Below are 26,252 nucleotides of genomic sequence, written 5' to 3' on the forward strand. Positions count from 1 at the left end.
CTGTTGCTTGGATCAGAAGATTCGTTAGCAACTCAAGAGTGAAAGAAGAGGAAAGAATTGACAGCCCTTTAACTGGTTTAGAGATACAAAATGCAGAAGAATGGTTGATATCTCATGTACAAGAAGCAGGTTTTCCTGAAGAAATTGCGTCATGTAAACAGCATGGTCCAGTGAAGGACAGCAACCTTGCCAATTTAAACCCGTTTATGTGTCCGACTAGTCATTTTCTTCGTGTTGGAGGAAGAATTCACAAGTCACTGTTGCCAGAAGAGGAGAAACATCCTATTATCCTGCCTTCTAACCATCCTGTTGTTAAGTTGTTAATTGATGATATTCACAGCCGTGAACTACATGCTGGAGTTGAACACACTTTGTCACTTTTGCGACAGAGATTTTGGGTGATCAAGGGACGATCGACCGTCCGTCAGACACTAAGGAACTGTCTAATTTGTCGCCATTACCAAACAAAACCCTTTGGTCAGCAGATGGCACCACTTCCTGAAGACAGAATTAAGCCTGCACCACCGTTCACTAACGTGGGTCTAGACTTTGCTGGTCCTTTGCATTTGAAAGACAGTGGTGAAAAAGTCTATATCTGTTTATTTACATGTGCAGTTACCCGTGCAATACACTTGGAGTTGGTATGTGATATGACAACTGAGCGATTTCTCCTTGCTCTTAGACGGATGATTGCAAGAAGAGGAATGTGCAGCATTATTTGGTCAGATAGTGCAAAAACTTTTAAGGCTGCTAACAAGGAGCTACAGCGATGTTGGAGAGTATTGGAATCAGACCAGACCCAAAGTGCTTTGTCTGAAAAGAAGATTCAGTGGAAGTTCATTGTGGAAAAAGCCCCATGGTGGGGTGGCTTTTATGAACGTCTTGTAAAGCATGTCAAGACGCCACTGAAGAAACTATTTGCCAAAGCAATGTTGGATGCCGAGCAGTTAACTACTATTTTAGCTGAAATTGAAGCACAGCTGAACAGTCGTCCTCTTACTTACCTTGGTGCAGACCGTGATGACTACAGTGTGATTACCCCTGCACAGATTTTGATTGGCAGGAATCTACAAGCGTGTCCGACTAAAGACACTCATGTTTCAGAACAGACCTCAAGAGCCCTCACCAAACGTTTTCAGTATCACCAGAAGCTTGTAAATGGATTTTGGAAGCATTGGCATGCAGAGTACCTAAAATCCCTGACACCTCTCAAGAAATGGTACAAGATTGGTCGTGAAATCTGCAAAGGTGACTTGGTCCTAGTAAGTGAGTATCGCGTAGCTCGGGGTCAGTGGTCACGTGCACGAGTGGAAGACACCCACACAGGCCGTGACGGTCTTGTCCGGTCCGTTACCCTGCGGACCTCATCTGGAAGTCTTACCCGTCGTCCAGTACAGCGGTTACACCTGTTTGAAAGCTCTGATGCTGACTTAGCTGCTGAACTTAATTGAACTTTATGAGACCTTGTTGAACATTTTAGTTGAACTCTATTGAACTTGGTTGACAAGTTACATGTAGTGATGCACTCCCTGCATCGGGCGGGAGGATGTTCCGAACTGAAATTTTGTGTTCATTTTGTGTAAGGCGCGTTGCCTATTTACCGAGTGGAGACTAGGTCCGAGTGATGACATGTTGTAAACGAAGAAACGTGAGCTGGACGTTCGGGTCGAAGAGCAGATGAATATTGTTATAAATTTTGTTGCGTTTATGGAATAAATCGTTCATTTTCACGGGGACACTGTGTTGTGTTCTTGGGCAAGACAGTTCACTCTAACAGTGTCTCTCTCCACCCAGGTGTCTAAATGGGTGCAAGCAAATTTAATGCTGGAGGTAACCCTGCAATGGACTAGTATCCCAAGCAGTGGGGGAGTAGAAATACTCCTAGTCGCTTCATGCCACAGGAACCAGGATAAGCTCTGGCCTGATTGGCTCGTATGCAGACTTTACTACAAGAGTTCAGTGTTTCCAAGAACTGGAAACAATGGCCCAGAGTCAATTTTACAGGACCAGTGAAATTTGACCAAAATTCTGCAAGAGGCAGAATTATAAATTACTTTATGAAGGACCATTATTTTACCACCTCTGGTAAGGACCTACCAACAAAAGAAATGTCCATGGCCACAGTCTACGATCATAGGTTCTGTTTCCTCTGAAGAACGTGCTTCAACAGCAACATGCAGTGAGGGAAGCATACTTGATGGTAGCCTTACAGCGCGGCCACATCCGGGGGAAGGGCACCATTTCAGTGTAGGGTTACTATCAACAAAGGCCTGGAAAAAAGTATTTTATTAGATAAATACTTTCTTTTGATATGTGCATTGGCAAATTTAAGATGATTTTTTACTTTTTTCTACAAATTAGCACCATAGAATTTTACCATGGCCTATTCCTGTGAGCTGGCCTAGCAGGATAGAGCAATGGTAATCTAATCCAGAGATCGCAGGTTTTAATTTCAGAGAGTTCAAAGAACTTTTCTTTGCCTTGAATGTTCACCCATTCCCTCCATGGCTAACACTCTTAAGGAAATATCTGAGTCGATTTCTGGCACTCCAAATAATTACTTTGCAGTCAATTCTCTTCTTTCCAGTTTCTAATATCAGTGTTGTGTAGTGCAACCTTTTTATTTTTTGGCTTGATACATACATACTCAGGAAAATACAGGCCGAACGCTAGAGAAAACATGTAAAATAGAGCCTCTCTATGGGTACCCCGAGACTTCATTTTTATTGCACTTTTTTTTTTTACCAATCTTTGATTTTCTTTACACAGATCTTCGTTTTATGGATTAAAATCATTGCCTGAGAGTGTAGTCAATCTAATTCACAGTCAAAAAGTAAATAAATAACTGTATTTAAATTCATGAAAAGCAAAAAAATGACTGCTTAAACAATAACAAGGGAAATTAAAATTGTGCATTGTATTTTTTACTTTAATTATCATTTAATATTGGCCAATATTCCATCTTATCATTTGAAGTTTTAAATCTTCGCTTGAATCTTGAGATCTTCGATTTTTCATCGGTAATTGTCTGGCTGGACTATTTGAAAATATTTCTTACATTAATGTTAACATTTACTTTGTGCAGCTTTTTACCTTGATATCAAACTGAAGATACCTTCTGGCCATCTCTCTTGAGACAAGACTTTCAATAGTTTCCTAAGTTAAAGGACAACTAGAAAATTGTCACATGAACTGGACTACATCCAGACCTTAGGAAAAATGACTACATGTAATAGTAAATTATCAAAAATAATAAGTTATTAACTGTATTTCACTAGGAGGTAATAAGTGACATGAAGCTTCATGTATGATTACACAACTGACAGTGGGAACGCTTCTCAACCAAAGCAACCTTTTGAACCCAACATTAATAAAATTTGATCAAGCATTATCTTGTATTTTAATTCTGTTTTCAATTCTTTTTTTACACAAATTCAAAAGGCCATTTTCAAGTTTCCTTTTTGCTTCTGTGTCAAAATGAGTCTTTGTGTGAAACCTTTCATATGAAAATGTGTTTTGCCTACAAGCATTCTCTTGTACATCAAACTTATTTTGTCATGAAAAGTTACAAGGTAATTCAGAAATGGCTTAAGGGGTAGATCGCATCACAGGCTAAGCAAGGACAAAACATTCAAGCTTCAACAAAATGTATTCTGTGTATTGGAGCCCCATGAAGGTCACCACATTGTCTTCTAAGGCAGGGTACTTATTTACTCTTCCATTGCCTCTCCACCCACAAGTATAAATGGGTGCTGGTGACTTGTTGGAGAAACCTGACAGAATACTGGTCTTTAATTTAAAATAGCTCAAGTCGACTCTAACATCTAAGTGCTTGTTCACTTACCACAGGCACAAGAGAACTACAATCAAATGCAGGACACTGTATGTTGTGAGCTTTGCCTTCCTTGATCTTTACATTCAAATAACTGTCACACAACAGACAATAACAGTCACACAACAGACAATGACATGCTGTTGATAAGAGACCACTCAACAATCAACAGTAACATCACATAATTATTCAAAATGCAATCTTGCTTACCCCTCCCAGCAGGGACGGCAGAATTCATGGCCACAAGAAAGTGACAGTGGAACATCTTCATAGACTATTCTATCCTCACAGATGGAACAAACATCCTACAAATATAAAGATGGCTTAACATTATGGGGCTGAAAAAAAACTCAAATTCAATTTTGCCTTCCGACAAGCAGCTCTCACATTTTCCTTGTCCACTCCTGGCAAGTCTTAATTTACTTTTTTGGTTTTTTGGTTGGCACAAAACTTGTCTGGGCCTTTGCCCATTGGGCAAGTAACAATGAAAAGTCACTTGCCAGGTAGGAAAACTTTTTTGAGTCCTGAACATTAGTTGGGTCTGTATCAACTTGCAGACTAACCTAATCAGAATTTAAAACAATGACAACTGGGAAATATCATCTTTATTTTCTACTGGATTCTCAGAACAAACATAAAAGAAATGTAAAGGAGACTGCAAATATGTAATTCATATATTTTCGAAAATATGAAGAAGCTAGTCATAAAAGGGGATAAGTGATGATTTTGGTTGCTTTTCTTTTTTCTTGCTCCAAATTAGCTGAATTTTTGCATGTGGTCTTCAATGTAATAGACAAACGTGTTCCTGTATTTTTGCCGCTGGTTTTTGCTTCACTTTATAAAGACGCTGCTAGGAAAACCGAGTGGTTTTTTGCATGCGCAATATCCTGAAAACGAAGCAAAGTTTAGCGGAAAAACTATGGGACATTGCTAAACATACCTAAACAAAACTCTATGCGAAATTTGGAGCGTTTTCGACAAAGTTCACTTTTGATTAAAATACCTAACGACCTTTTCCCGCCGAGGCTGCAAATAAACGAAGCCGGGCCTTTGTTATGATAAACAGAGCCGATCCTTTGTTATAACAACCAAGCCAAGCCTTTGTTATAAGTCGAAGTCTCACCTCAGTTTATCATAACAAAGGATCGGCCCGCCGCGACCGCAGGGACTTTGATCTCACTTAGAAAGCAGCAAAACTGTCAATTTCACGCAACGTATAAGCTCAAAAATGTTAATTTTAGGTCAAAAAAGGTTTAAATGTTGATTTCACGTTAATGCGTGACGACAAGGAGGTTGATTTCACTTAGAAACCAGCAAAATGTCAATTTCACGCAACGCATAAGCTTAATGATGTTGATTTCAGGTCTAAATAGGCTAAAATGTTGATTTCACGTTAACGCGTGACGGCAAGGAGGTTGATTTCTCTTAGAAACCAGCAAAATGTCAATTCCATGCAACGTATAAGCTCAAAAATGTTGATTTTAGGTCAAAAAAGGTTTAAATGTTGATTTCACGTTAACGCGTGACGGCAAGGATGTTGGTTTCACTTAGAAACCAGCAAAATGTCAATTTTACGCAGCGCATAAACTCAATGATGTTGATTTCAAGTCTAAATAGGTTAAAGTGTTGATTTGACGCTAATGCGTGTCGGCAAGGATGTTGGTTTCACTTAGAAAGCAGCAAAATGTCAATTTCACGCAGCACATAAGCTCAATGGTGTTGATTTCAGGTCTAAATAGGTTAAAATGTTGATTTTGCGTTAACGCATAACAGCAAGGATGTTGGTTTCACTTAAAAACCAGCAAAATGTCAATTTCACGCAGCGCATAAGCTCAATGATGTTGATTTCAGGTCTACATAGGTTAAAATGTTGATTTGACATTAACGCATGAAGGGAAGGAGGTTGATTTCTCTTAGAAACCAGCAAAATGTCAATTCCACGCAATGTATAAGCTCAAAAATGTTGATTTTAGGTCAAAAAAGGTTTAAATGTTGATTTCACGTTGACACGTGACGGCAAGGATGTTGGTTTCACTTAGAAACCAGCAAAATGTCAATTTTATGCAGCGCATAAGCTCAATGATGTTGATTTCAAGTCTAAATAGGTTAAAATGTTGATTTGACGTTAACGTGTGACTGCAAGGATGTTGGTTTCACTTAGAAAACAGCAAAATGGTAGGAGCCCATGATGGGCTCCTGAAAATGGTAATTTCACGCAACGTATAAGCTCAAAAATGCTGATTTCAGGTCAAAAAAAGGTGTAAATAAAAATAAAATGAAACAAATAAACATTTCGATAAGCACTTTTCCAAATACGGCAACATCTTCAATGGCTAAAAAATCACGAGATAAAACATAGTTTTCGACAAACACGATCATAGCTTTATGTCACGCACCGCCATAACTTCCAAGTTCAAAATGCGCTGGTACCTCTTATGCCTGATGAGGATAACAACTTTGGTGGCTGTTTAGTTTTGGATTTAAGAATTTGATGACTCCACGTGAAAACGCTCTATAAATAGGGCTGACAGATTAACAGATTAACAGATTAACCCTTCTGCGCAACGATGCCGATTTGAAATAAAATCAACGCAAACTGGATCACAGATCTGTTACAATCGATCGCCACTTGCTGGCCATTATTATGTTTAAATCTAGTTACCAGTTCGAGAAACATCCGCAGAATGTAGTTGCAATGCATGCCGGGAAGGGTCTTTACACGTCGTGCGCAGGAAAACATGGCGGTTGATACAAGACAAATTTTATAAGTCTAAAACCAGTTCTCGCTTTCCAAACTTTGACGACAGCAACGCTTGGCAAATGGGCCACAACTCACCAGAGGGTATTTTTCTTGGGCAAGAACTGCTCTTGGACTTTGCTACCTGGCTCGATCTGACTTCGAACGCCGATAACACGATTACCGTATATCAGCTGCCTTTGAAGTTTCAGAACACATTTTGATTCTTTAAAACATGCTGATGACTTACGGGTTTATCAAGGCTTTATGATGCCTCTCAACCACCAGGTAGGCATACAAGGTACTTTAAAACAATGCTTAAGATATTAGTTGACAGAGCTCTAATGCGGCACATCTCTTTTTTGTTTGATGGCATTTTGTTTGACGCTCGATTGATTCACGTGTTGTGTTCACGTCACAATAAGCGGTGTAAACAATCCGTTCCCAGATTTCCGCTCTATATACTGTGGGATTTAGTTTTGACTTCATACACTATAAACAGTCTGCCTGTTTGCTGTTCAACAAATAAACTCCTAAAGACATGGCTAGGAAAAGCCAAGTTTTTTGCCTACGTTTTAACTCGAAAACAAAGCAAAAACCAGCGACAAAAATACAGAACCACGTTTTTCTATTACACTGAAGACCACATGCAAAAATTCAGCTAATTTGGAGCAAGGAAAAAGAAAAGCAACCAAAATCGTCACTTATCCCCTTTTATGATTAGCTTCTTCATATGCGAACATCAGTGTGTTAAGAGTTGACAATGTGGTGACCATAAAATGGTTTCAATATTGGAGTGAGGAGGCGTGGTGGGTTCATGGTTAGTGAGCTCATCTCCAGATCAAGCGGTTTGGGTTCAGGGACATTGTGTTATGTTCTTGGGCAAGACACTTTACTCACAGTGCCTCTCTCCACCCAGGTGTATAAAGGGGTACTGACTAATTTAATGATGGGGGTAACCATGTGATGGACTAGCATGCCATCCAAGGGGGGGGGGGGGGTAGAAATACTCCTGGTCACTTCATGCAACAGAACCCAGGATAACCTCTAGCCTATGAGGGCTTTGGTTTGTATCCAGACTTTTTAAACCTTGTTTTTATTGAACGATGCAACCATTAGATATACTTACAGATGATCTAAAGTTACTTTTCATTGTAAGTCGGGCTTTCTCTTCAAGCTCGGCATTGCCTGTCACATGATCTGGTTCAATTGAAATACCAACATTAGCCAGTTTCAGGGTAACAATTATAATTTATAATACAGTGAAATCCTGATTTTTCAACCTCCAAGGGAAATGAAAATTGGTTTGAAAAATTGGGTAGTTGGAGAAATCAGGGTTAAAATTACAGCACTCCACTGTGCAGAGGGACTCAACTTTTGGTTCAAGTTATCGGGAGGCTTGTGAAAATGGAGGGTTCCAAAAATTGGAATTCCACTCTATTTGTTTACTATAATGTTTAGCAAAGCAGTTTTGTCTACTCATGCAAAATAACCTTACAGTAGCCCCTTTTCAAGCCTTTGTATGGAAAAACTCCTCAGAGAACACTGGGTTCAAATTCTGCTAATGCCAATGTTTTTACTTAAAGCATCCAAATGCACCTAACAGTGCTGACTGAAAAAAAGAGTACTGCCAAGTTTTCCAGGATGTAAGTTGGTTACAGCACAGAAATGAAAAGTTACTTTTTCAAGGACTTTTGTTTTGCTTGCACTAACTGAGGTCTTTGGATTGCTGGATTGCTCCTTCCAAGCCCAAGAAACACCACAAAATTTCCCTACTTTTTAAATGACAGTTACAAAACAGCACTTGCAATGATGCTTGCTCTGTCAGTTTTTTTTTGATTAACAATGCTCACCATGCCTATGACACAAAATGAACTCACTTTCTGGAAGAGTGACTCCTGCTTTTTCACAAGCTGCAACTGGATCTGCCATCCATGCTTCAATTAAAGCTTCCTTTGACCATTCTACAATGATGACAAACAGAGAGATAGTCACTGAATTATCATGAAGACACACAGTACCGCTCAAAAGTAAGTTACCACCATCTTGCAAGACACGTCTCGTTTCTTGCGAGACGCGTCTCGAAAGAAACGAGACACATCTCGAGAGAAATGAGACGAGTCTCGAGAGAAACGAGACGTGTCTCCTTTCTCGTGAGTGCACTGGAAGTACCAATACTTCGCATTCGTCGGTATTTGAAACCTGTTTTGTGTATAAGACGTCTGTATCGTATCGTATTGATTAGCGCGTTAGACACGATTTTCATTCTCATCAGCAATGCATGTGTACCATGTGTGTATTATAAATTCTCAAGCATCCAATATTGTTCCATATACATTGGCCAAACCTTTTTTTATTCCAGCCAGACTTGCTTAATGTTTAGTTTTTGTAAATACACACACGATAAAAGTTGAAGGTATCTGAATTGTCGGCGACAGTCACTCATGCTTACAAATGTGTTTTACAGTTGTATCAATTCTCTTATTGTATAGATCTTAAAACAAGGGTTGTTTGCAACCCTAAACGTGATTCATACAGTTGATAATCAAAATGTAGTGTTCATGAAACAACATGTAGAGTTTTGTCACCCACGATCTACAAGTCAACACAGCAGTGCCGCCGCTGCTCCCGACTGATATTTTATGTTGGACGGTCCCATCGATTTGACAACGAACTGCAGAGCAGCAATTGTTACACATAACCAGTTTCTTATGCGTAATATAGGCCATACTAGATGCTTCAGTGATTCTCGAGAGAAACGAGACGTGTCTCGCGAGAAACAAGAAACGTCTTGAGAGAAACAAGACTTGTCTTGCGAGAAACGAGACGAGAGGTGGTAACTTACTTTTGAATGGTACTGTACATGTATTTCACCAAAATTGTTAAATGAGTGAAACTAATTCATTGCAACCTTCAGTTATCTTTTAACTATACTTGGCAAAAACAGCCACCACTGACAGAATTATGGGTTGAGAATTGATTAATCAACAATTTATTAGATGGCTAGCTTGAGTTTTCTACTTCAATCACAGAGTTACATGTAATTTCTCGCATGACCAAGCGTGCATGGGGCAAAGCCAAATCCTGTGAGAATATGTCTTATACCTGCCAATCTCTTCCTAGGTAGTCAAAGGTGTCCAATTTTTATCCTGAGAAAACTAGGATTTTTAAAGACGACCTGAATGTATACATGAATGACATTCATGTAATTTCCGAAGACTCACAATTTGCCGTATACTTACCATGATTTCGTAGCAGCCCTTCAGCAGTAAACAGAGGGACCTACGTAAAACAGGTGAAGCCTTAATTAAGTGATACATCTGAATTACGGCAAGCACTCTGGAAGCCTCTTACAGGAGTTCAGTAAGTTAGGGTGCAGTGCCAAAAACGGCACATGAAAAAGTAGGGAAGGAGCAGGGCATGGGAAGGCAAGAGAATGCCATTGTTGACAACACAGAAAAGAGCAAAATACCATAACTCTTTACTCTCACTGAAACAGAAGGAATGATACACAGGTACTGCTGTAATTCCAATGATGAATGCTTATAATTACCCTGAGCATGTCGGCAGTTTCTACAAGCATCAAGTCCTTTGCCTCTTGAAGATCCTGAGCACATAGACCTCGGTACTGCTTCTGAAAATCAGATAATATTTATATAGATTTAGCCAAGCCTAAAAGCAAAGCTCCTAATTGCAATAAGTCAGCCATAAATTAAGGGAAAAAAAGATAATATTGTTTTTCTTGGATTAGGTAACAAAAAAGACCGATTTTTTATTTTTATTGTTTGGTGTGTGGTTTCACAATTTTTTCCAATTAAAAACTCAACAAGAAGGGACTATCAAATTAGATACACCCAATTTTATCAGGGACTTTCCAAGAGGAGATTGTGCAAGGAATATCTCGGAAGAAAAGTCAACAACATGCCAGGGGTTAATTTGCGCCAAAATTTTGCCTTTGTCTGTCAACCCTCTCCCTCAGAGGGGCTTGAAATTGCAATCCAGTGTTACCTGGAAAGCAGTCAACAAAACATGCGACCTCACTGAGCTCTAAACCTGATATGGTCATGTGATACTGGTCAGCAGATACCTTGTTTAAATGACAGCTGCCAACTGACCATAACATGGATGTCCAATATCAAAGATGTAACTATGGTTATGGTGCTACTCTCTTTTATTTTTTTAAGGTATGACGCTCCGTTCACACACACGCAGTACAAGTGTTGTTCAGATGTATATTATATGGACGTACGGACAATCACATGACAACCACAATTTTTTAGCTCGATGAGTTACCAAATTTTCCACGTTATGGGGCTCCACTTGCCCAGCAGGAGTTCAACAAAGCTCAACACTTTATTCACTTATTTATAATTCTATCTTGCCCACTACTCCCCAGCTGTACAGGGCAAACACAACTTTTACAGTGGTGGATAACACTATTTTCTCATTGAAAGCAAACTTTTTATTTATAACATATGGTACCTCATCATCTTTGCTGAAAAGAAATGGCTCCTCTATTGCATTGGCACTTGGAGATTCCTGCAAAACAACATCCAAAATGATTAAAAGAATACTTTTACTTATTTCAACTCAGTAATACTGCAAGTTAATGATTTAAAGTTTTAATTGAAAGCTGATAATTACACATTGGAACTCCGTTAATCCAGTCACCAACGGGCCACAAAAATCTGGCCATATTAACAAGGAGGCTGCATTAAACGGGTTCTTTAAATAAGAAAATGATTGACTGAGCTTTTCTTTGGGCCAGAAGAAAGTGGCCGTAATAACAAGGTGGACGTTTTAACGGGGTGGCCGTAAGGCGGGGTTCCACTGTATATATTTGCCATAAGATATGATTCAGCACATTAGAGTTATTTAAAGCAACAACCAGTCACTGAGCGAAGTCATGGATAACAGGACTACAGCTGTACTCCTCTGGGAGGGACACCAAGCTATTGAGTGTTGTTTTAAAAATCAATGTGTCAGATGACCTCTTAAGAGGTCCTGCTCACAAATGAAGTTGCCCATGGCAGAAAAGTCAGCTAAGATTGTTAATACATGTAAGCCTGCTTAATTTTTTCAGTGGTCAATCTTGAAAAGTGTCAAAGTGGGTCATATGTCCCACTTGACACTTGACCAAACCATTACCATTCCCATTACTGTTGTGCTCCTTGTTGAAGCTTCTCAATCATCATTTTCAGCAGCCCTTCTCTTTTCCAAAACAAGTAAACTTTTGTTGTCATTTCGTGATAAATTTAAAAAGAAGAACAAACCAAGCAGTAATTTGGTAAAAACATTACTGGGAATGGAAATGTTGCAGAACATTGAAATATGGGCTCCAGCCACTCTAAGAATTACCTGGAATGCCTGACACAAAAAAGTACTCATGAGCACAGAGTTTGAAATGCCAGTCACTTCCCTCCCTCATTTCAGGCTAATAAGCCTGACTATTAGTCATACTTTTTTTAGTTACCGCACACTGCTTTGGAAGCACTTACATGTATATGTGAGGTAACTTTTATTTCCTTTTTTGCCCTTTTTTGCATCAGTACGACTCCTTAAATAATTTCATTTTGTGTCAAAAGATAATTTTTCGCATCAATGACGCAAAGACTTGGCCTTCATTGAACACTATTTTTCTCTTGGCTATATCCATGAAGACTGTTGGGCAGGGGTTTCATTAATGGATGGGCACCAGGCAAATTGATGGGCTGTGAGGATGACTTTGCCCGGCTGGTTTGACCATCTAGAGGAAAGGTTTTTATTATCACGAAGTTCACTTTTATGAAAAGCTTTTGCCTACCAGTAAATTAAAAACTAAATGCAGTTCCCTCTTGCTGAAAATGCTAATGAAACCCCTGGTTGGGGACTGTTATGTCTCATGGTTACAAGCAGAAGAATCAGCTGTTAGTAGACTTCCTATACAGATGAATACACTTACGGAGAAAACCATCCTTGACTCCAGAAAAGAAGCGATGGAGTTAAATCCCCTTTTTATTGCACAATCACAAGCTGTTTCACCATCTCTGTTCTCTTCATAAAGTGACGCTCCATTGGCAACCAACAGCTTTCAGAAAAAAGAGAACAGCAAGAATATTAGACTGCAAATTGACCAAACTTTCTTAATGTGAAATCTGTTGAATAAAGGAACCAACCACGCTAAGGACAGGGCTGTCAGTAAGTTTTCAGTCACCTGTAGCCTTGTTCTCTGCACCCGAAACAAGCTTGTTACTTTGTGGGTGAATTCTATCAATAACAGGCAATTTCATATTCCCTAAGCACTAAGGAAAAATCAAGCATATACAGCACTTAATGACAGCCCTGAAGGGGAACTGCTGTACAAAGAGAACTGGAAAGAAAGCCATCCTCTCAAGTTCTGCTTGCACCACTTTTACCTCGGAATAAATTCAACTCGCAAGTGACTTTGTAAGATGTTGGTTTAGTTAACGTACAGTATGTTGGACTATGACAGTGATAAAGTTTCTGTTAGTTTGGGATAGAGTACGAGGTTTTGGCACCTAGTCTAGAATAGGGTTCCAAAACAAGCTGATCATGGCCTAGTATAGGGTAAGGGCTTCAGTGTCCCGCAGCCGCACCAAAAGATTTACAGAACTCCCCCCCCCCCCCCCCCTCCCCCTTCTCCTGGCTAAAATCAAACAAGGTGCTCAGGGTCTTGGTGAATCTTAGATTTAACCATTTTTCACCCCAACAAATAAATGCTGACAAGTTGTTCTTCTCAGCACCGTCAATGTTACTCTAAAATACTAGACAGTGAACGGTCATTCTTATTAAATTTGTTGAATTCTCTGTATCAGTGGAAATGTAATAACTATGCAAACAACAACAAAAATGAAGCATGGGGAGAGAGGAAGAAGATTGGTTGCTTTGTTTTTGCATCAAGTCAGTTGCTGCTTACTGGCTGGGCTCAATTACCAGCTGCTGTTTTGGGAAATGAGCCTACACTCACCCTCTATGGCTACACCCCAGAGAGCAGCAGAAATTGGGCCTACCTACTAGCCAGCTATGGGGAAAGGAAGAGACTACTAGCAAAGTAACCACTGTGGTACATACTTGAACACATTGATATAGTCCAGAGCTTGCGGCGTAATGAAGGGGAGTGTTTCCAGCCTGAAAAAAAAAACAAAAACAAAAACAGACAAAAAAACCAAAACATTATAACTCCCTTACACTTGAAACTTCAACATCCACTTCTAAGGTAACCCACAGGCATTTGACATTATTATTCTACTGTTCAAATACCCATCCCCTGAGACCCCTGGGATATGAATTTACCCCTGGGGTATGAATTTAAAAGCCCCACCTTAAGGTTGTACTAGGCAAACAAATGCCCATACCTTCAAGACATGCATGGCAAAAATGAGTTATGGTAAAGAATTTTTACAAATCGCCCATGAAGACCCACTTTGAACTTCCACTGTGCACCAAGTCTTGTACAGCATTGCATTAACATACAGTCAAGTGATTAAATTTTCAGATGCAAAACTTTTAATTCACCTTGAAATACAGCAAAAGGGTTTTGAAGATATTTCTTTTTGAGCCACAATGTTACAAAGAACAGTACAGTGTTATATATTGACATAACCTCTAACTTGGCCATGACTTTGAGGCACATTCTTGCTTACCCCCTCATATGGCATCAAATGCCCCACCCCAACAATCACTGGAGTCAATTTCCCATGTGACCTTGCTGAGCACATGAAATTGTGCATCCAGGATGTACCTGGTGGGGGGGAGGGGGTGTTGATGTCTAAATTTGATCAATGCAGATTAGAGCGCTTAAACTCTAAAGGTTAGCACAATAGACTTGATCATTGTGTCACATTAAGGTCCTATCTTGCCTGACGAGATATTTCTTTTTTTTTGCATACTATAATATATTTAAGCAATAGACCACAAGTTTTTATGGTTTATAGGCTGATAAACCATGCCGGATGTTGGAAGAACACTTGAAGAATTCATACCTCACGAGCCACAGGTGAGTGATTTACGAATTCTTCGAGTGTTCTTCCAACATCCCAAGTGGTTTATCAGCCTATAAACCATAGAAACTTGTGGTCTATTGCTTTTATATAATAATTCAGAAGACCCGTGAAATTTCCATGAGTTTACTGGCACAATAAACCATAGCTGATTGACCAATCAGAGCGTGTGCATTCATTTAATTATTACATAAAATAATATAATTATTGCTAGCTTTGTTTTTATTATTTTTGGAAATTTTAAAATTAATAATTTTACTACAATTTCTACTTTGCATGTGTAAAATCAATTTTTCATTTGGACGTTACATCAGAACTTTGGACTTCAAGAAAAAGTACTTGAAGCTAGCTTATAAAATAGTAACACTAATTTTTCCAGGTGAAATTTCTGTCAGTTCACTACTGAAAATGGCAAAACCAATCAGGTTCTTGGTCCCTGTCAGATCAAATATTTTTAATTGAATTGAAATATTGAAGAAGTTGCAGACTATTAGACCAACAAAACGTTTTTTGCATACTGTTTAATAATTTACTGCATCCATCCGAATCTGCCACCTTAAGCTCTCTATAAATTTGGTATCCTATTTGCACCATAATTAACATCCGAAAGAAATGTGGAGCCTCATTTACTAACAATCACTAATTCACCCTCTCAAAAGCACTCTCGGATATGTGCATACTTTGGTCACAACTGCCCAATGTTTGAATGAATTCATTGCGGGAAAACAATGCATTTCTATTTTGGTTGGAAAAGAAAATTTTTCGAAATCTTTCAATTCACGCTTTTAAAATTAATTAGCATTCGCAAACACCTGTACGTTTCATTAGAGCTGTCATGAGGTTTACTCATAGAGATGTCTGCTGTTTTCAAGTATAAAAGTTATCACTGATAACAGCATAAAATATGAACATAGAATGTCAAGCGGAGACCAGCACGCCAGTAGCTTATTCAGAACAGTAAAAGCTTTCTTTCATTATTAGAGCTCATCTGTTAAAATGCTTCGCACCTTCTAAAAAATATGTTTCGCGATTCCAGCTAAAAACCAGAATTAAAATGATTACCAATATCATTTGATTTTCTTTTTGAAGAAAACAAGCCACAAAAACGAGCTGCAGGAAGTAATAACAGGATGCCACATGATACTGATCGGAGTAAAGAGCTCTTAACTCAACGGAAGTTACGTTCGCGTACATATTTATGTTATGAAATTACGGTCTTAAAAACTCATACCTCGTCCCGAGCATCGATTTCAATCGCTGTTCCCTCTTGGAGGTTTGCATTCCACCCCAGTAGATTCGACAAACATTCTGCTCTGGTTTTGTCAACCGATGTCTCACCGCGCCGGTAGGTTGAACAAATACAGTGCAGTGCATTCTGGCCAGCGCCATTTCGAATATTGGGGTTCGCTCTTTCCTCCAAGAATTCACGTATAAATGCTTTCATGGCGTGCATTGCGGCAAAATGGAGAGCTGTATTGTGACCATGATTCACTCCAAAGCTGTAATTCGGGTCTAGGTTTCTCTTGATGTCAGGGTTCTTGAGATAAATGTGCATGGCTTCGACTCCTTCTCCGCGTTGAAGGGATTTGCGAAATTTCGATGTAGAACTTCCCATTGGTAAATTAAAATCAGTGTAGATATCCCGAAACGAAGTAAAATTAAGACAAAATAAATCCAAAGAAAAACAAAACAGTTGCTAATATCCACAAGTCTTGCGGGTTTCTCTGGGACATGTAGAACTTAGAAGAGTTATCCAAAGTACAAAACGAAACCTTTAAGATCAAGCTCCGCGTAATAAACTATGAAGTCACCTGGTGGCTGGCAAAAATCAGTCGACCATGAGCTTTCATTTTCCACACATCCCTTACTTGTTGGCTTCGTTGTCAAACAAGTATTTCTTTCTTTTTGACGTCCTGTTGTCGAAAAATAGCGATAATACAGTCCAAACAAAATAACATCGAAGAACAGAAAACCAAGGAACTCTTTGTTTTGGAAAACTTCTGTTTCTCTCTATTTTACAGAAGACAGCCGCTGACTGCCAAAGAATCTGCAGTATAGCCTCGATTTCAATGTAACCAAGATGGCGGTGTGGCTTCGTCAAAGTTTTGCCAATGTTAGTGCAGTTGGTGGTAGTATTTTATACAGTTTTCATGGATTAATTCCATCAGCTACCCGTCCGAGTAAGTTCATACATATTGATGACCTGGATGATTAAAATAGTTGTCCTAGCTGCTTGAAATAATCAGGCAATCAATGGATCGGCCGCCATGCAAAACTGCTAGCAGCCTATCCATGCTGGTATTTTCAAAAGCTAGGCCATCAAGTTTGAAGTTAAAAGGAACTTTTACGGTTTTTAGAGGTCCAGAAATTAAGGGATTTTGATGAAAAATACATATTACCAGCTATGGCTTGAGAGAAAGTGAGAAAGCAATTTATGTTGTGCTGTTTTTGTGTGAACCTGTGGCATCCATAAAAAGATCGTTGCCCGGGGGGCACTCCCATACAAAATGACAGGGGTGCTCATCGTACCTTTTAGGGGTTGAAAAGTTGTTTTGGTACCTCTTTGGGTCTTTAGCTCCAAAAGCTTCATGATGGCAGCTTTTGCAGTACCTTTTAGGGTATTGAGCCCCCCCCCCCCCCCCCCCAAAAAAAAAAAATGACAGAAGATAATGTGAATTGGTACCTTTTAGGGGTGAAAAAATTCAAGCCACACCCACAAAACAGGATCTTGATACCTCGTAAGGGGTTCTTTTTAAAATTTTTGACGAGCACCCCTGTCCTTTTCATGTGGGAGTCCCTCCCCCTGGCATCATTGCATTTATTTAATGATAATGTTGTGTATTTGTATTTTGACATGAAGATCTATTGACAAGATCATTTAAGACCTCAACACCTTTGGAAAAATTTTATCTGAAACATCATTACCTCAAGAAGTGGGGAAGAAGAGATATGAAACGGAGAGCATTGTATGAGCAACATGAAATGGAACGAAGCAACTTGAGATATGTAAAGAAAAATGACATATTACCTTCTGCTGTACGAAAGAAAGCTGCTGAGGATTTGGAAAACCTTCCAAGGGACAGCTCAATCACGCGTGTGCGTAATCGTTGTGTTTTGACTGACAGGGGGCGAGGTCTTGTGGGAAGATATCGTATTTCAAGAATTATGTTCCGCCATTATGCCGACAAAGGTTTGATTGCAGGGATGCAGAAGTCGACGTGGTAAAAGTCAGTGACAAGAATGTATACTGTGCAAATGTGTGAAACTCTAATTGACTTAGTTTGATCTTCAAAAGAGTTTTGGTTACATCAGGCCTTGAAAAAAGTGTCGTCTGGTCATCCGGGACAAGTAGATTCTCCTTCTGAGCAAGTAACTTTTCACTCTCACTTGCCCAATGGGTAAGGGATCAGGCATTTCATCTGCCAACTAAATCATTAAAAGAGCAAACTAAGGCTTGCCCAGGTCAAGCAAAATTTTAGAGCTACTTGTCCCAAGAGCAAGCTGGAATACAAGTTTTTTTCAAGTCCTGTTACATGTTGTCTTTTTCATTGCTACATGTACATTGGTACGCCATTAATCAGGTTACCAACAGGCCACAAAAATCTGGCTGTGTCAATGGGGTGGCAGTATTTAAGGGGTTCTTTAAATAAAATAATGACTGACTAAGCTTTTGTTTGGGCCAGAATAGAGCGGCAGTAATAACGAGGTGGCCATATTAACAGGGTGGTCGTAACTCTGGGTTCCACTGTACTTACCTTTTGAACTCAAACCTCAAACAAACTTCAAAATAATAGTAAAGGTCAGCACACATGAGGAGACTAGTCCCTGCAACCAATCCCCTGAAGAGTTTACACGAAGCGATTGGTCGCAAGGACTTGACCCAAGAACAGTTCACACAAAGCGTTTTGAGGAACAAGTCGCAGGGACTTGTCCCAAAATTTCAAACCAGTTTGAATTCGTGGGACTACTTGCAGGGACCAAATTTTAGTCCCTGTGACTAGATTTTGTGGTAAAAATGGCTGATGGGACTTGTCCCTGTGACTAGTTGCAGGGACCAGTCCCCTCATGTGTGCTGACCTTAACTGTTTGCTTAGGTAGAAAGACTTAGTGGTAAAAGTGAAACAAAAGGGAACAAGGATGCTTAACATTGGAAAAGATTGAGACATAAAGTTATGTCATGTGCTCTTGATTCGAATTATTATTTTTGCCTTAATTTTGAAAGAATTGTCATGAGTGGTATGACTTCTTTCAAGGTCAAGTCAAACACCTTGGTTCATATAAAAACTCAGAGAGTGGAGCCAGGTGATATTAGAATTGAGCCATGGACAATTTGTTTGTGAGAGTTAATATTTCACCCATTAAATACAACATCATTTGGCCAAATTCAGGTTAATTGTGGTTTGTAGAATGTACAACAATGTTAAAGATAACTTATTTTAGAGTCCGGTGCTCCCTGCTATGACCTCCCTAACTTAAATAAGTCCCCCCCCCCCCTGGATACTCCCTTATATGGGTCATATAGGTATGTACGACCCCAAAGGGTATGGTTTTTCAGCCGTTTTGGTCATAAAATAGGGTATTGACTTTGGCCATTTTGGTCATTAATGGGGTATGGTCTTTGCACTCTTGTCTAAGTTGAACTGGATATGCTTTTAGAAGAAGCTATTATTTCATCATTATCGATAAGACCATCAACAAAAGCTATTCATGAATTATGTTTAGGGCAACTGTGCCAGCCACAACGGTCATAAATAGCATATCAAATTTTTGGTGAGGTCATAAATAGGGAAGGGAAAATTGCAGATTTTGGTCATAAATAGGGTAAGGGTTTTGGGAAGTGGGCCTCACTCCCCTCCCCCCCCCCCCCCCCCACCCAATTTTTCTGGGAGTGAGTGCCCTAGATACTAGCCTGTGATCTTGACCACATAACAAAAAACCAATGCTGGATTGGAGTTAACCCAGATTCTAAATCAGTCAGCACAGCACCCCAGATACATGGATAGAAAATCATCAAACTACCACTGAAATGATATTGCCTTGATGATGTGACACCAAACTCTTAGAACTGATAAGAGCAATATTGGGCATTTCTTGAGGAGAGTTCATACTTTGATCTGCAGACTGAAGAGGTCTTTGACCTCCTTAGTCTGAGTAGGTAGTTGTCTTTAGTTGTTGTTGACCAAGAGTGACGTCAAGATGGCTGTATATTGGCCAAGTTCTTTTTTGGGGTGGTGTTTATGGACTGAGACGGAGTTGAGGTCTGTAAACTCGCAAAAAAAGAATGAAGCGACGCAGACATGAATTGCATGCCGACCACTCCCTAGTGACACTCACTGTTTTGACACTTTCTCGAGAGCTTTTGTACAAAGGCAGTGGACATTTGCAAAAATATGACGGTTCTGCAGTCTAAAATATTTGATACGAATGAGGAACTCTGAGAGGTCCGTGTAGTGTCCTGAATTGCTTGTTGCAGCAAGCAATGGACACTTCACAAACCTCCGCACAGATGTCTCATCATCAAGAAATTTTAACAGTTGATTTTGGTGCATCTGTCTGTGTAGCTGGTTAGGCAAACTTGTTTCCAGGGCCACCCTTCTCTGTCACCCAAAGTCAGAGGCCTGGAGCTGACCAAAACATTTCTCGGAGCGATGTTGCTTTAAAAAAACGCATAAAACCTGTTAATAGCAGGTGGAGCACGCTTTATTTCCAGTCTTTAGCGAATAATAATTATTTGTTGACTGAATTGATTTTAATCTCCTTTTGCGTCAAATGGAATAATGGAATTATTTAAATTTCCAGGGCTATAAACTGTGTGATTGTTGTTAATGCACTGTATAAAAAATTTAAAGAGGTGATTTAAGTAGTCACGTTCTTAGCTTAAAGCAATTTTGAAAGGCAAACCACTTAACCCTGAGGTATCATATGTTTGAAATAATTTGAATAGCCAGTTTCTCCCTTGTTGGATTTTTGTTTCTCCCCGACATGTACAGAGATTGAACATGCATCATGATTTCTTATGGCTGCCTGCTACTTTACCACAAAATTCTCAACTCTAACATTAAAAGTTAGTTAATGCAACAAGTATAGAAAATTTATATTGTTAATTGTTTTGATTTTTTTTTGGAAATTTTCAGAAATTTTATAAATCCGTAATTTTATGACTTCCGTGCGAAACTTACATACGTGCAGGATTTTCATTAAAAGATCTAGTTTTGATGTTGAACATTTTAATTCCAATTTTTTTCGGATCTCTCTAATAACAAGTGTATAAAATATAACATTCTTCATCAAAACATTTGACGCACGTGATATTTGCCATGTCATGTCACTAATTATCTTATTTGGAAAGGAGTGCTAGCCCGTAGCGAGCTACAAAGTGCTTCATCTGTCAAAGTGGCTAATACAAAAAACAATTCGCGAAACATTTTTAATATCAAATTCGTTTCAAGTTAAATACGCTATTTACAAAAGTAAGGGAAAATTAGTGAACGACCGCGTGAAATTCTTATAACCAGTCCTCATCGAATAACCACAACACGCATATCTTTTGGTCTGTTTTCTGTTGTTCGATGCAACTCGGATATTTCTGAGTTTTCACAGTCCAGTGTCAATCGAGTTCGTTTGTTCAGAAGTTTGTGAGTTGATTTCCTTCACAGTGACGGTCGGCCATCGCATTACAAGCGCTTCCTCGTAAGTTGGTGGCGGAGTAACGGGTCCGTCTATATCCTCTGTCCAGAACCCCTCGTTCGCAGTAGAGTTACTTACTTCATCAATATTGTTAACAACAGACAGAAATTCTGACAAGCCCGTGGCAGAATCTTCAGCAAATGCCTGTCGATGAGGAATATGATTATAAGCAAGTACGGGAGCAGGAGATTTTTCCAAATCCGCCGCGGGAATCGCCGAAACAGCGACTTGCGGTGCTAAACTATTTTCCGTTCCCTTGCAGCACAATGACAATGCAATAAGTAGAATTCCTAACAGAAATAAAACAGTCGCTAAAATCCTCATGACTTTCACCATAGATTGATCTTCTGGTTTCGTCTCACAGCCGTCGCAATTTCCAAATAAAATGTACGTGAGACTGGCGAGAACGAAACAAGCGCCAATGCAAACAAATCCAAACACGATCGCAGTAATATGAAGTCCTTTCTTGCATTTTGCTGATCTCAGAACACGCAAAACTCTTGATTGAGAAGTTGTGGTGCTTTCCGACATGACTGAAGATCCACGCTGTATCCGACTGTGTTAATCAAGAGTTTTTCTCTCTTTAAGAAGTTTTCTGACACAGTTTGTCTTCCCTAAGACATTACGTGATGTCCAACAAATACGGAATGAGCCGAATCGCCGGAAGTTTGATTTGTATAATCTTCTGTTTATTTCAATTGACGCAGCATCGCTCATGCGTGACCTCACGTACAAAGTAATTAATGAAAATGGCACGAAAGCATTTTAGTTCTGCAGAGTGGAGGCAATATTTTCACGTTTTTTGGACTGGCGCCTCTTCGCCCAACTCTAAAACTGTAATCAGCGCAGAAAAAGTTTTAAATTAAATTAGAAAATCTGGAGTTTCATTTTGCCTCCCCCACCCCTCGATAGCTCTTCTACCGTGGTAAACAATGCCTGTCTCTACATGAATGACCATTATGACCTCTAGACTTAGTAAACAGCATGTTTCACTAGAAAGGAAACTGAAGGAACATAGATGTCCTTCGCTCAGATAAAGATATTACACGTTTTTGGGGGAAAATTGATTGTTTCACACTGTGTACAGAGTTCTAGGATTTAAGGTTCTGTCGTTGCTATCGCATAAAAAAAATATGTTTATTGTACAAATTTCAATTTCCAAGGTCGCAAATCAGTTGTATCACATGAAATAAAACTGTTTTTCAAGCTGCGCAGGTAAATTTTATGAACAACAATTGACATTTAATTGTTGTTATTGCCGTGTTTCGCGATAATTCCAAATCTGTCGAGTTCTTGAAATAACCATGTTTTTTTTAAACTTGCGATCATAGGGTATAAATTCAAGGTAAAGTATTTAAAGGTTTCCTTTTTTGGCTTCCTGTAAATTTTAAAACAAGGAAACTCCTTTCCGACGGGAAAGCTGAAGCTTGCGACAAAGAAACCATTGACGAATTAAATGGGAGTTACTTCCGTGTGGGTTGAAACAATGATTTGTTTTCAAAAATTCCCAAAAATATTTATCTCTTTACGGTAACTTTACAAGTCGGCAAGTTACAAGAGTGAAAATATCGAGAAGAAACCAATACGTCTTTAACATAGACAGCCCTGTTTTAGGACGTACAAAATTATCTCTGATTATCTGCAATTCAAAGGAAACCGCAGGTCTTGAGAGAATTGTTTAATAGGAAAGAACTTAACAGCAATATGGTTAACCACTATAAAATGACACAAGAATAAAGGTATTGTCAAAGACGAGGGAACATTGAAGCGACAAACATGAATGTACGTTTTGCATTGGTGACGTGCATTTTTTTTTCAGAAATATTATATTACAGGAAATACGTGTTAACCTTGAAAGGAGTTTTAGCATTCACCTGGGCAATAAGAAATTTTCAGGTTCGATTTTCATAAAACCCTTCCCGAAAGTTCGATTGCATCAAAATTGGAATCACTGCGTGTTTAAATTTAAATGTGTAGACGTCATGAAGATTTATAGCAAGGTATTTTGAGAAACGATTTGACTTCGGTGAGCCGGCGTGACTGTCTGAGAAATATAACAAAGGCTTTTCAAAGATTCCTAGCCGTAGAAGACAGAGCGAAAAAATAAGCCTAATATTTCTCTCGGTTTTCAACTGAACTTGGTATCGAGTTTAATAACTGTGGAATCTGTTTTCACCGCAGAAAATCTCCGCTTCTTTAATGCTTGATCAAGTACGATAAGACCTGACGATTTTCGATTGTGGCGGTGCCGACTTGAAAAACGGAAGGGTCGAGAATTACTTCCTTTAGTAATATCTTAAACAATGAGGAACAATTTCTTTAGATTGTAATGCTGTTTTGAGACTTGAGTTTAACGAGTTAATTGAAACTGAAGACACGAATTATCTTAAATTTAGACTTAAACTTAAATTTAAATTCAATTTAAACTGAAAAAACGAATTATCTATGTCAGCTGTATAAAAGTCTGCTATGATAAAAACAGATAATTCATTAAAACGAGAACTTTTTTCTTAACTGTTCCTTCCGGTCGTTGAATTTGTCTGAGCAAGATTTCAGGTTTTTCAACTGAGATTTCCCTGGACTTGCTCCATATGCTGTGAGGGTGAAAATGAGGTTAGCCGTGAAATGGGCCAAAAATGTTGCCGTAAGGCGTAAAAAATTGGAAAATAGTAATAAAACAAATTGTAAAATGTTAACAAAAGATGTTAACGTGAAGAAATGTCAACCACAAAAGTAGAAATCTCCTGCAAGATCTCTTTGTCAAGACTATAGTAAGCTATCTTAGTCTTCAATTCTTATGATTATACCTTCCCCATCCAAGATGGTCCTGAAACCTTATACATGTTTTACAGTAATCAAAATAAACAATATTACATAAATTTCTAAGATTTCTTTAACCGTAAGGAAAATAAATTAACCGTTAGCCGTGAAAAGAGCAAAATATTGGTCGTTAACCGTAAAAGCCACTACCTCTTTCGGCCGGTACCTTTGTTCAGTCTTGTGCACCTACAGGATTTGCACATTATCATGTCAAATGGCATGGAGTGCTCTATTCTTGGTTTTCATGTGACGTAGTCATATTCCAAAATTAGAAATTATCCTTCCTTCTGAGGTTTTAGTTTCATCAGATAAAAGGCCCTGTAGGAACGTGACGTTTGGCAATGTTTTAGCTCGACAGAGTTCTTCTTTTTGTAACAGAGCACTCCAAGCTTTTGCGTTGCGTGACATGAAAATGGCGGCCAGAAAAGACTGTCGCGTAGGTCAAAAGACGAGTTATCGCTTTAGTTTTTGTTAAATAAACGGTGCTTGCACTAGAAGAAGCATTTATTTCAATGTGTCGGAGCACTAGAGTAAAAATGTTCGTTTCAATAGCAAAACTCAAGGACGGATGTTTTTGTTATTTTACGGTCGCCATGTTTGTGCCCCTCCGAAGGGCACAAACATGGCGTCTCCATACAAAGCTCTATAAATTTGGATGACACGCTTCTGCGAATAACGGGCGAATGAACAACAGCAGAAACCTGATTCTTGGCGAGGTTGTTTATATAGCAATCATCTATCATATCCTAGATTCTTGAATTTATTTATTGAATGGTTACGATTTTTAGTTTTGATCACATGACTGGTGAAAACCAAGAATTGCATGACGCAGCAGTTTACGCAGCAATTTTGCATGGTGCAATAACACGAGTACGAATATCAGAGCTTCACAGAGCGTGAAACTCCTATACACATTTTATGGATAGCTACAAAAATAACTTGATTGTGATTGGCTGAGAGCAGGCCAGTTCATCGTTCATTTGCGCTGTATTGTAAACCTCGATGTTCTTCGTTATATAATTTTTAAAGAGTAATGGAGCGTTTCCACTCACGTGGCCAGCACCCGTGCAAATTTATTGGAACAAAGGAAGTGTTTACATAAGGAAAGAGTTCAACTCCGAGAGATTGGTTCAGTGCACCAACATGGCTGCCGTTTCATTGTTTTGGAACATCAATATGGCCGCAGTGACGTCATTGTGAAAACCCACTATCGCAAGGACACACTAACAGGTACTCGCATGAATGCAAGTGCAATTAAAGACTAACACTACTCGTGATATTAGAAAATTCTTTCATATAACGTTCGCCTTAAGGATCGTGATATTTTGAGAGTATTTTTCGAATAATATTAGTGGTGTAAAGTCTTAAATTGCGCTCGCATTTATTCGATTACCTGTGCGTTTTACGTCGCCGGCCACGCAATTTTTTTAAAACGAATCATGCTGTTTAATAAACATATGCTTATTCATCGGAAGAGCTAAACCCGAGCATTAAAAATACCTAATGATTCAATACAACTTAATTCTACAGCTTTGTACTCAACACAAAACCATTAATGCCATTGATTATGTGAATACGCCAGTGACGTCAATAACTTGCCCTGTCACGATAGGCTTCACTGCTCATAAGGGACGAACCATTACTCTTTGAGGGGAGTGGGGTGGGGGTTGGGCAATTCCAAAAAGAAAAAAATGCTTCCTGTAAAGCAAAACCGGCTGGAAAGAAAAAAATCGTGCAATGGGAACCATGGGAAATAAATTCGAGCAAGTGTTTTCCACTATCCAAGTCCTGTGTTTGACTTGAAAAAAATCTTGCTCAAGCTATTGCCCACCAAAAAATGAATCATGCACAACCTAAAGGTGAGAAGAAAAATTTCATGCCCCAGAAAATTGCCCAACGACCCCCCACCCCTCCCCCCTTTCCCCTTTCCCTCTCATCAAACAGCACTGAAGATGCACGTCAAGCATGATCCTTCGTCACGGGTTATGAAATCTAAGGTACGGATAGTTCAGTTTAGTTTCCTTAAACAGAAATCAAGCTGGGCCAGATTTTAGTCTGTTGAGTGCATTCTCGTCCCCAGAGGCCGCGCTCCTTTCGGTCAGCACCAAGAGTCGCGACCTCTGGCCGGACCCGATTTTCTGAGCATGCGCAGAGTTTTCGTTTCGTATTCTCAGCC

The 26,252-nt window shown here is 39.2% G+C and overlaps 3 protein-coding genes across 3 annotated transcripts in view; 1 reads left to right on the forward strand and 2 right to left on the reverse strand.

The window, feature by feature from the left end:
• Nucleotides 1-16,596, reverse strand: part of LOC110064884 (ankyrin repeat and IBR domain-containing protein 1-like) — a 32,105-nt gene extending 15,509 nt beyond the window's left edge. Inside the window, exons 1-12 of the mRNA XM_089288007.1 lie at nucleotides 15,801-16,596; nucleotides 13,641-13,697; nucleotides 12,511-12,636; nucleotides 11,052-11,108; nucleotides 10,123-10,203; nucleotides 9,812-9,851; nucleotides 8,450-8,533; nucleotides 7,699-7,769; nucleotides 4,043-4,137; nucleotides 3,845-3,926; nucleotides 3,094-3,156; nucleotides 2,098-2,270 (exon numbers count right to left, since the gene is read on the reverse strand). Of these exons, the coding sequence (XP_089144133.1) occupies nucleotides 2,098-2,270; nucleotides 3,094-3,156; nucleotides 3,845-3,926; nucleotides 4,043-4,137; nucleotides 7,699-7,769; nucleotides 8,450-8,533; nucleotides 9,812-9,851; nucleotides 10,123-10,203; nucleotides 11,052-11,108; nucleotides 12,511-12,636; nucleotides 13,641-13,697; nucleotides 15,801-16,184 (1,313 nt within the window). The 5' untranslated portion in view covers nucleotides 16,185-16,596. The remainder of the gene's footprint in view (nucleotides 1-2,097; nucleotides 2,271-3,093; nucleotides 3,157-3,844; nucleotides 3,927-4,042; nucleotides 4,138-7,698; nucleotides 7,770-8,449; nucleotides 8,534-9,811; nucleotides 9,852-10,122; nucleotides 10,204-11,051; nucleotides 11,109-12,510; nucleotides 12,637-13,640; nucleotides 13,698-15,800) is intronic.
• Nucleotides 16,597-16,622: 26 nt separating this feature from the next.
• On the forward strand, nucleotides 16,623-18,952 carry LOC110064858 (uncharacterized). The gene is made up of 2 exons (XM_020771961.2): nucleotides 16,623-16,749; nucleotides 17,430-18,952. Exons 1-2 carry the CDS (start codon nucleotides 16,650-16,652, stop codon nucleotides 17,792-17,794), a joined length of 465 nt encoding a protein of 154 aa, XP_020627620.2. The 5' UTR covers nucleotides 16,623-16,649; the 3' UTR covers nucleotides 17,795-18,952.
• Nucleotides 18,953-20,779: 1,827 nt separating this feature from the next.
• LOC110064868 (uncharacterized) lies at nucleotides 20,780-21,911 on the reverse strand. The gene has a single exon (XM_020771972.2). It carries the CDS (start codon nucleotides 21,785-21,787, stop codon nucleotides 21,164-21,166), a length of 624 nt encoding a protein of 207 aa, XP_020627631.2. The 5' UTR covers nucleotides 21,788-21,911; the 3' UTR covers nucleotides 20,780-21,163.
• Nucleotides 21,912-26,252: the final 4,341 nt, after the last annotated feature.

The sequence above is a fragment of the Orbicella faveolata genome, unplaced genomic scaffold, assembly GCF_042242905.1.
Source record: "Orbicella faveolata isolate gen_17 unplaced genomic scaffold, um_ofav_v1 contig_15, whole genome shotgun sequence".
In the NCBI taxonomy this organism is placed as follows: Eukaryota; Metazoa; Cnidaria; class Anthozoa; order Scleractinia; family Merulinidae; genus Orbicella; species Orbicella faveolata.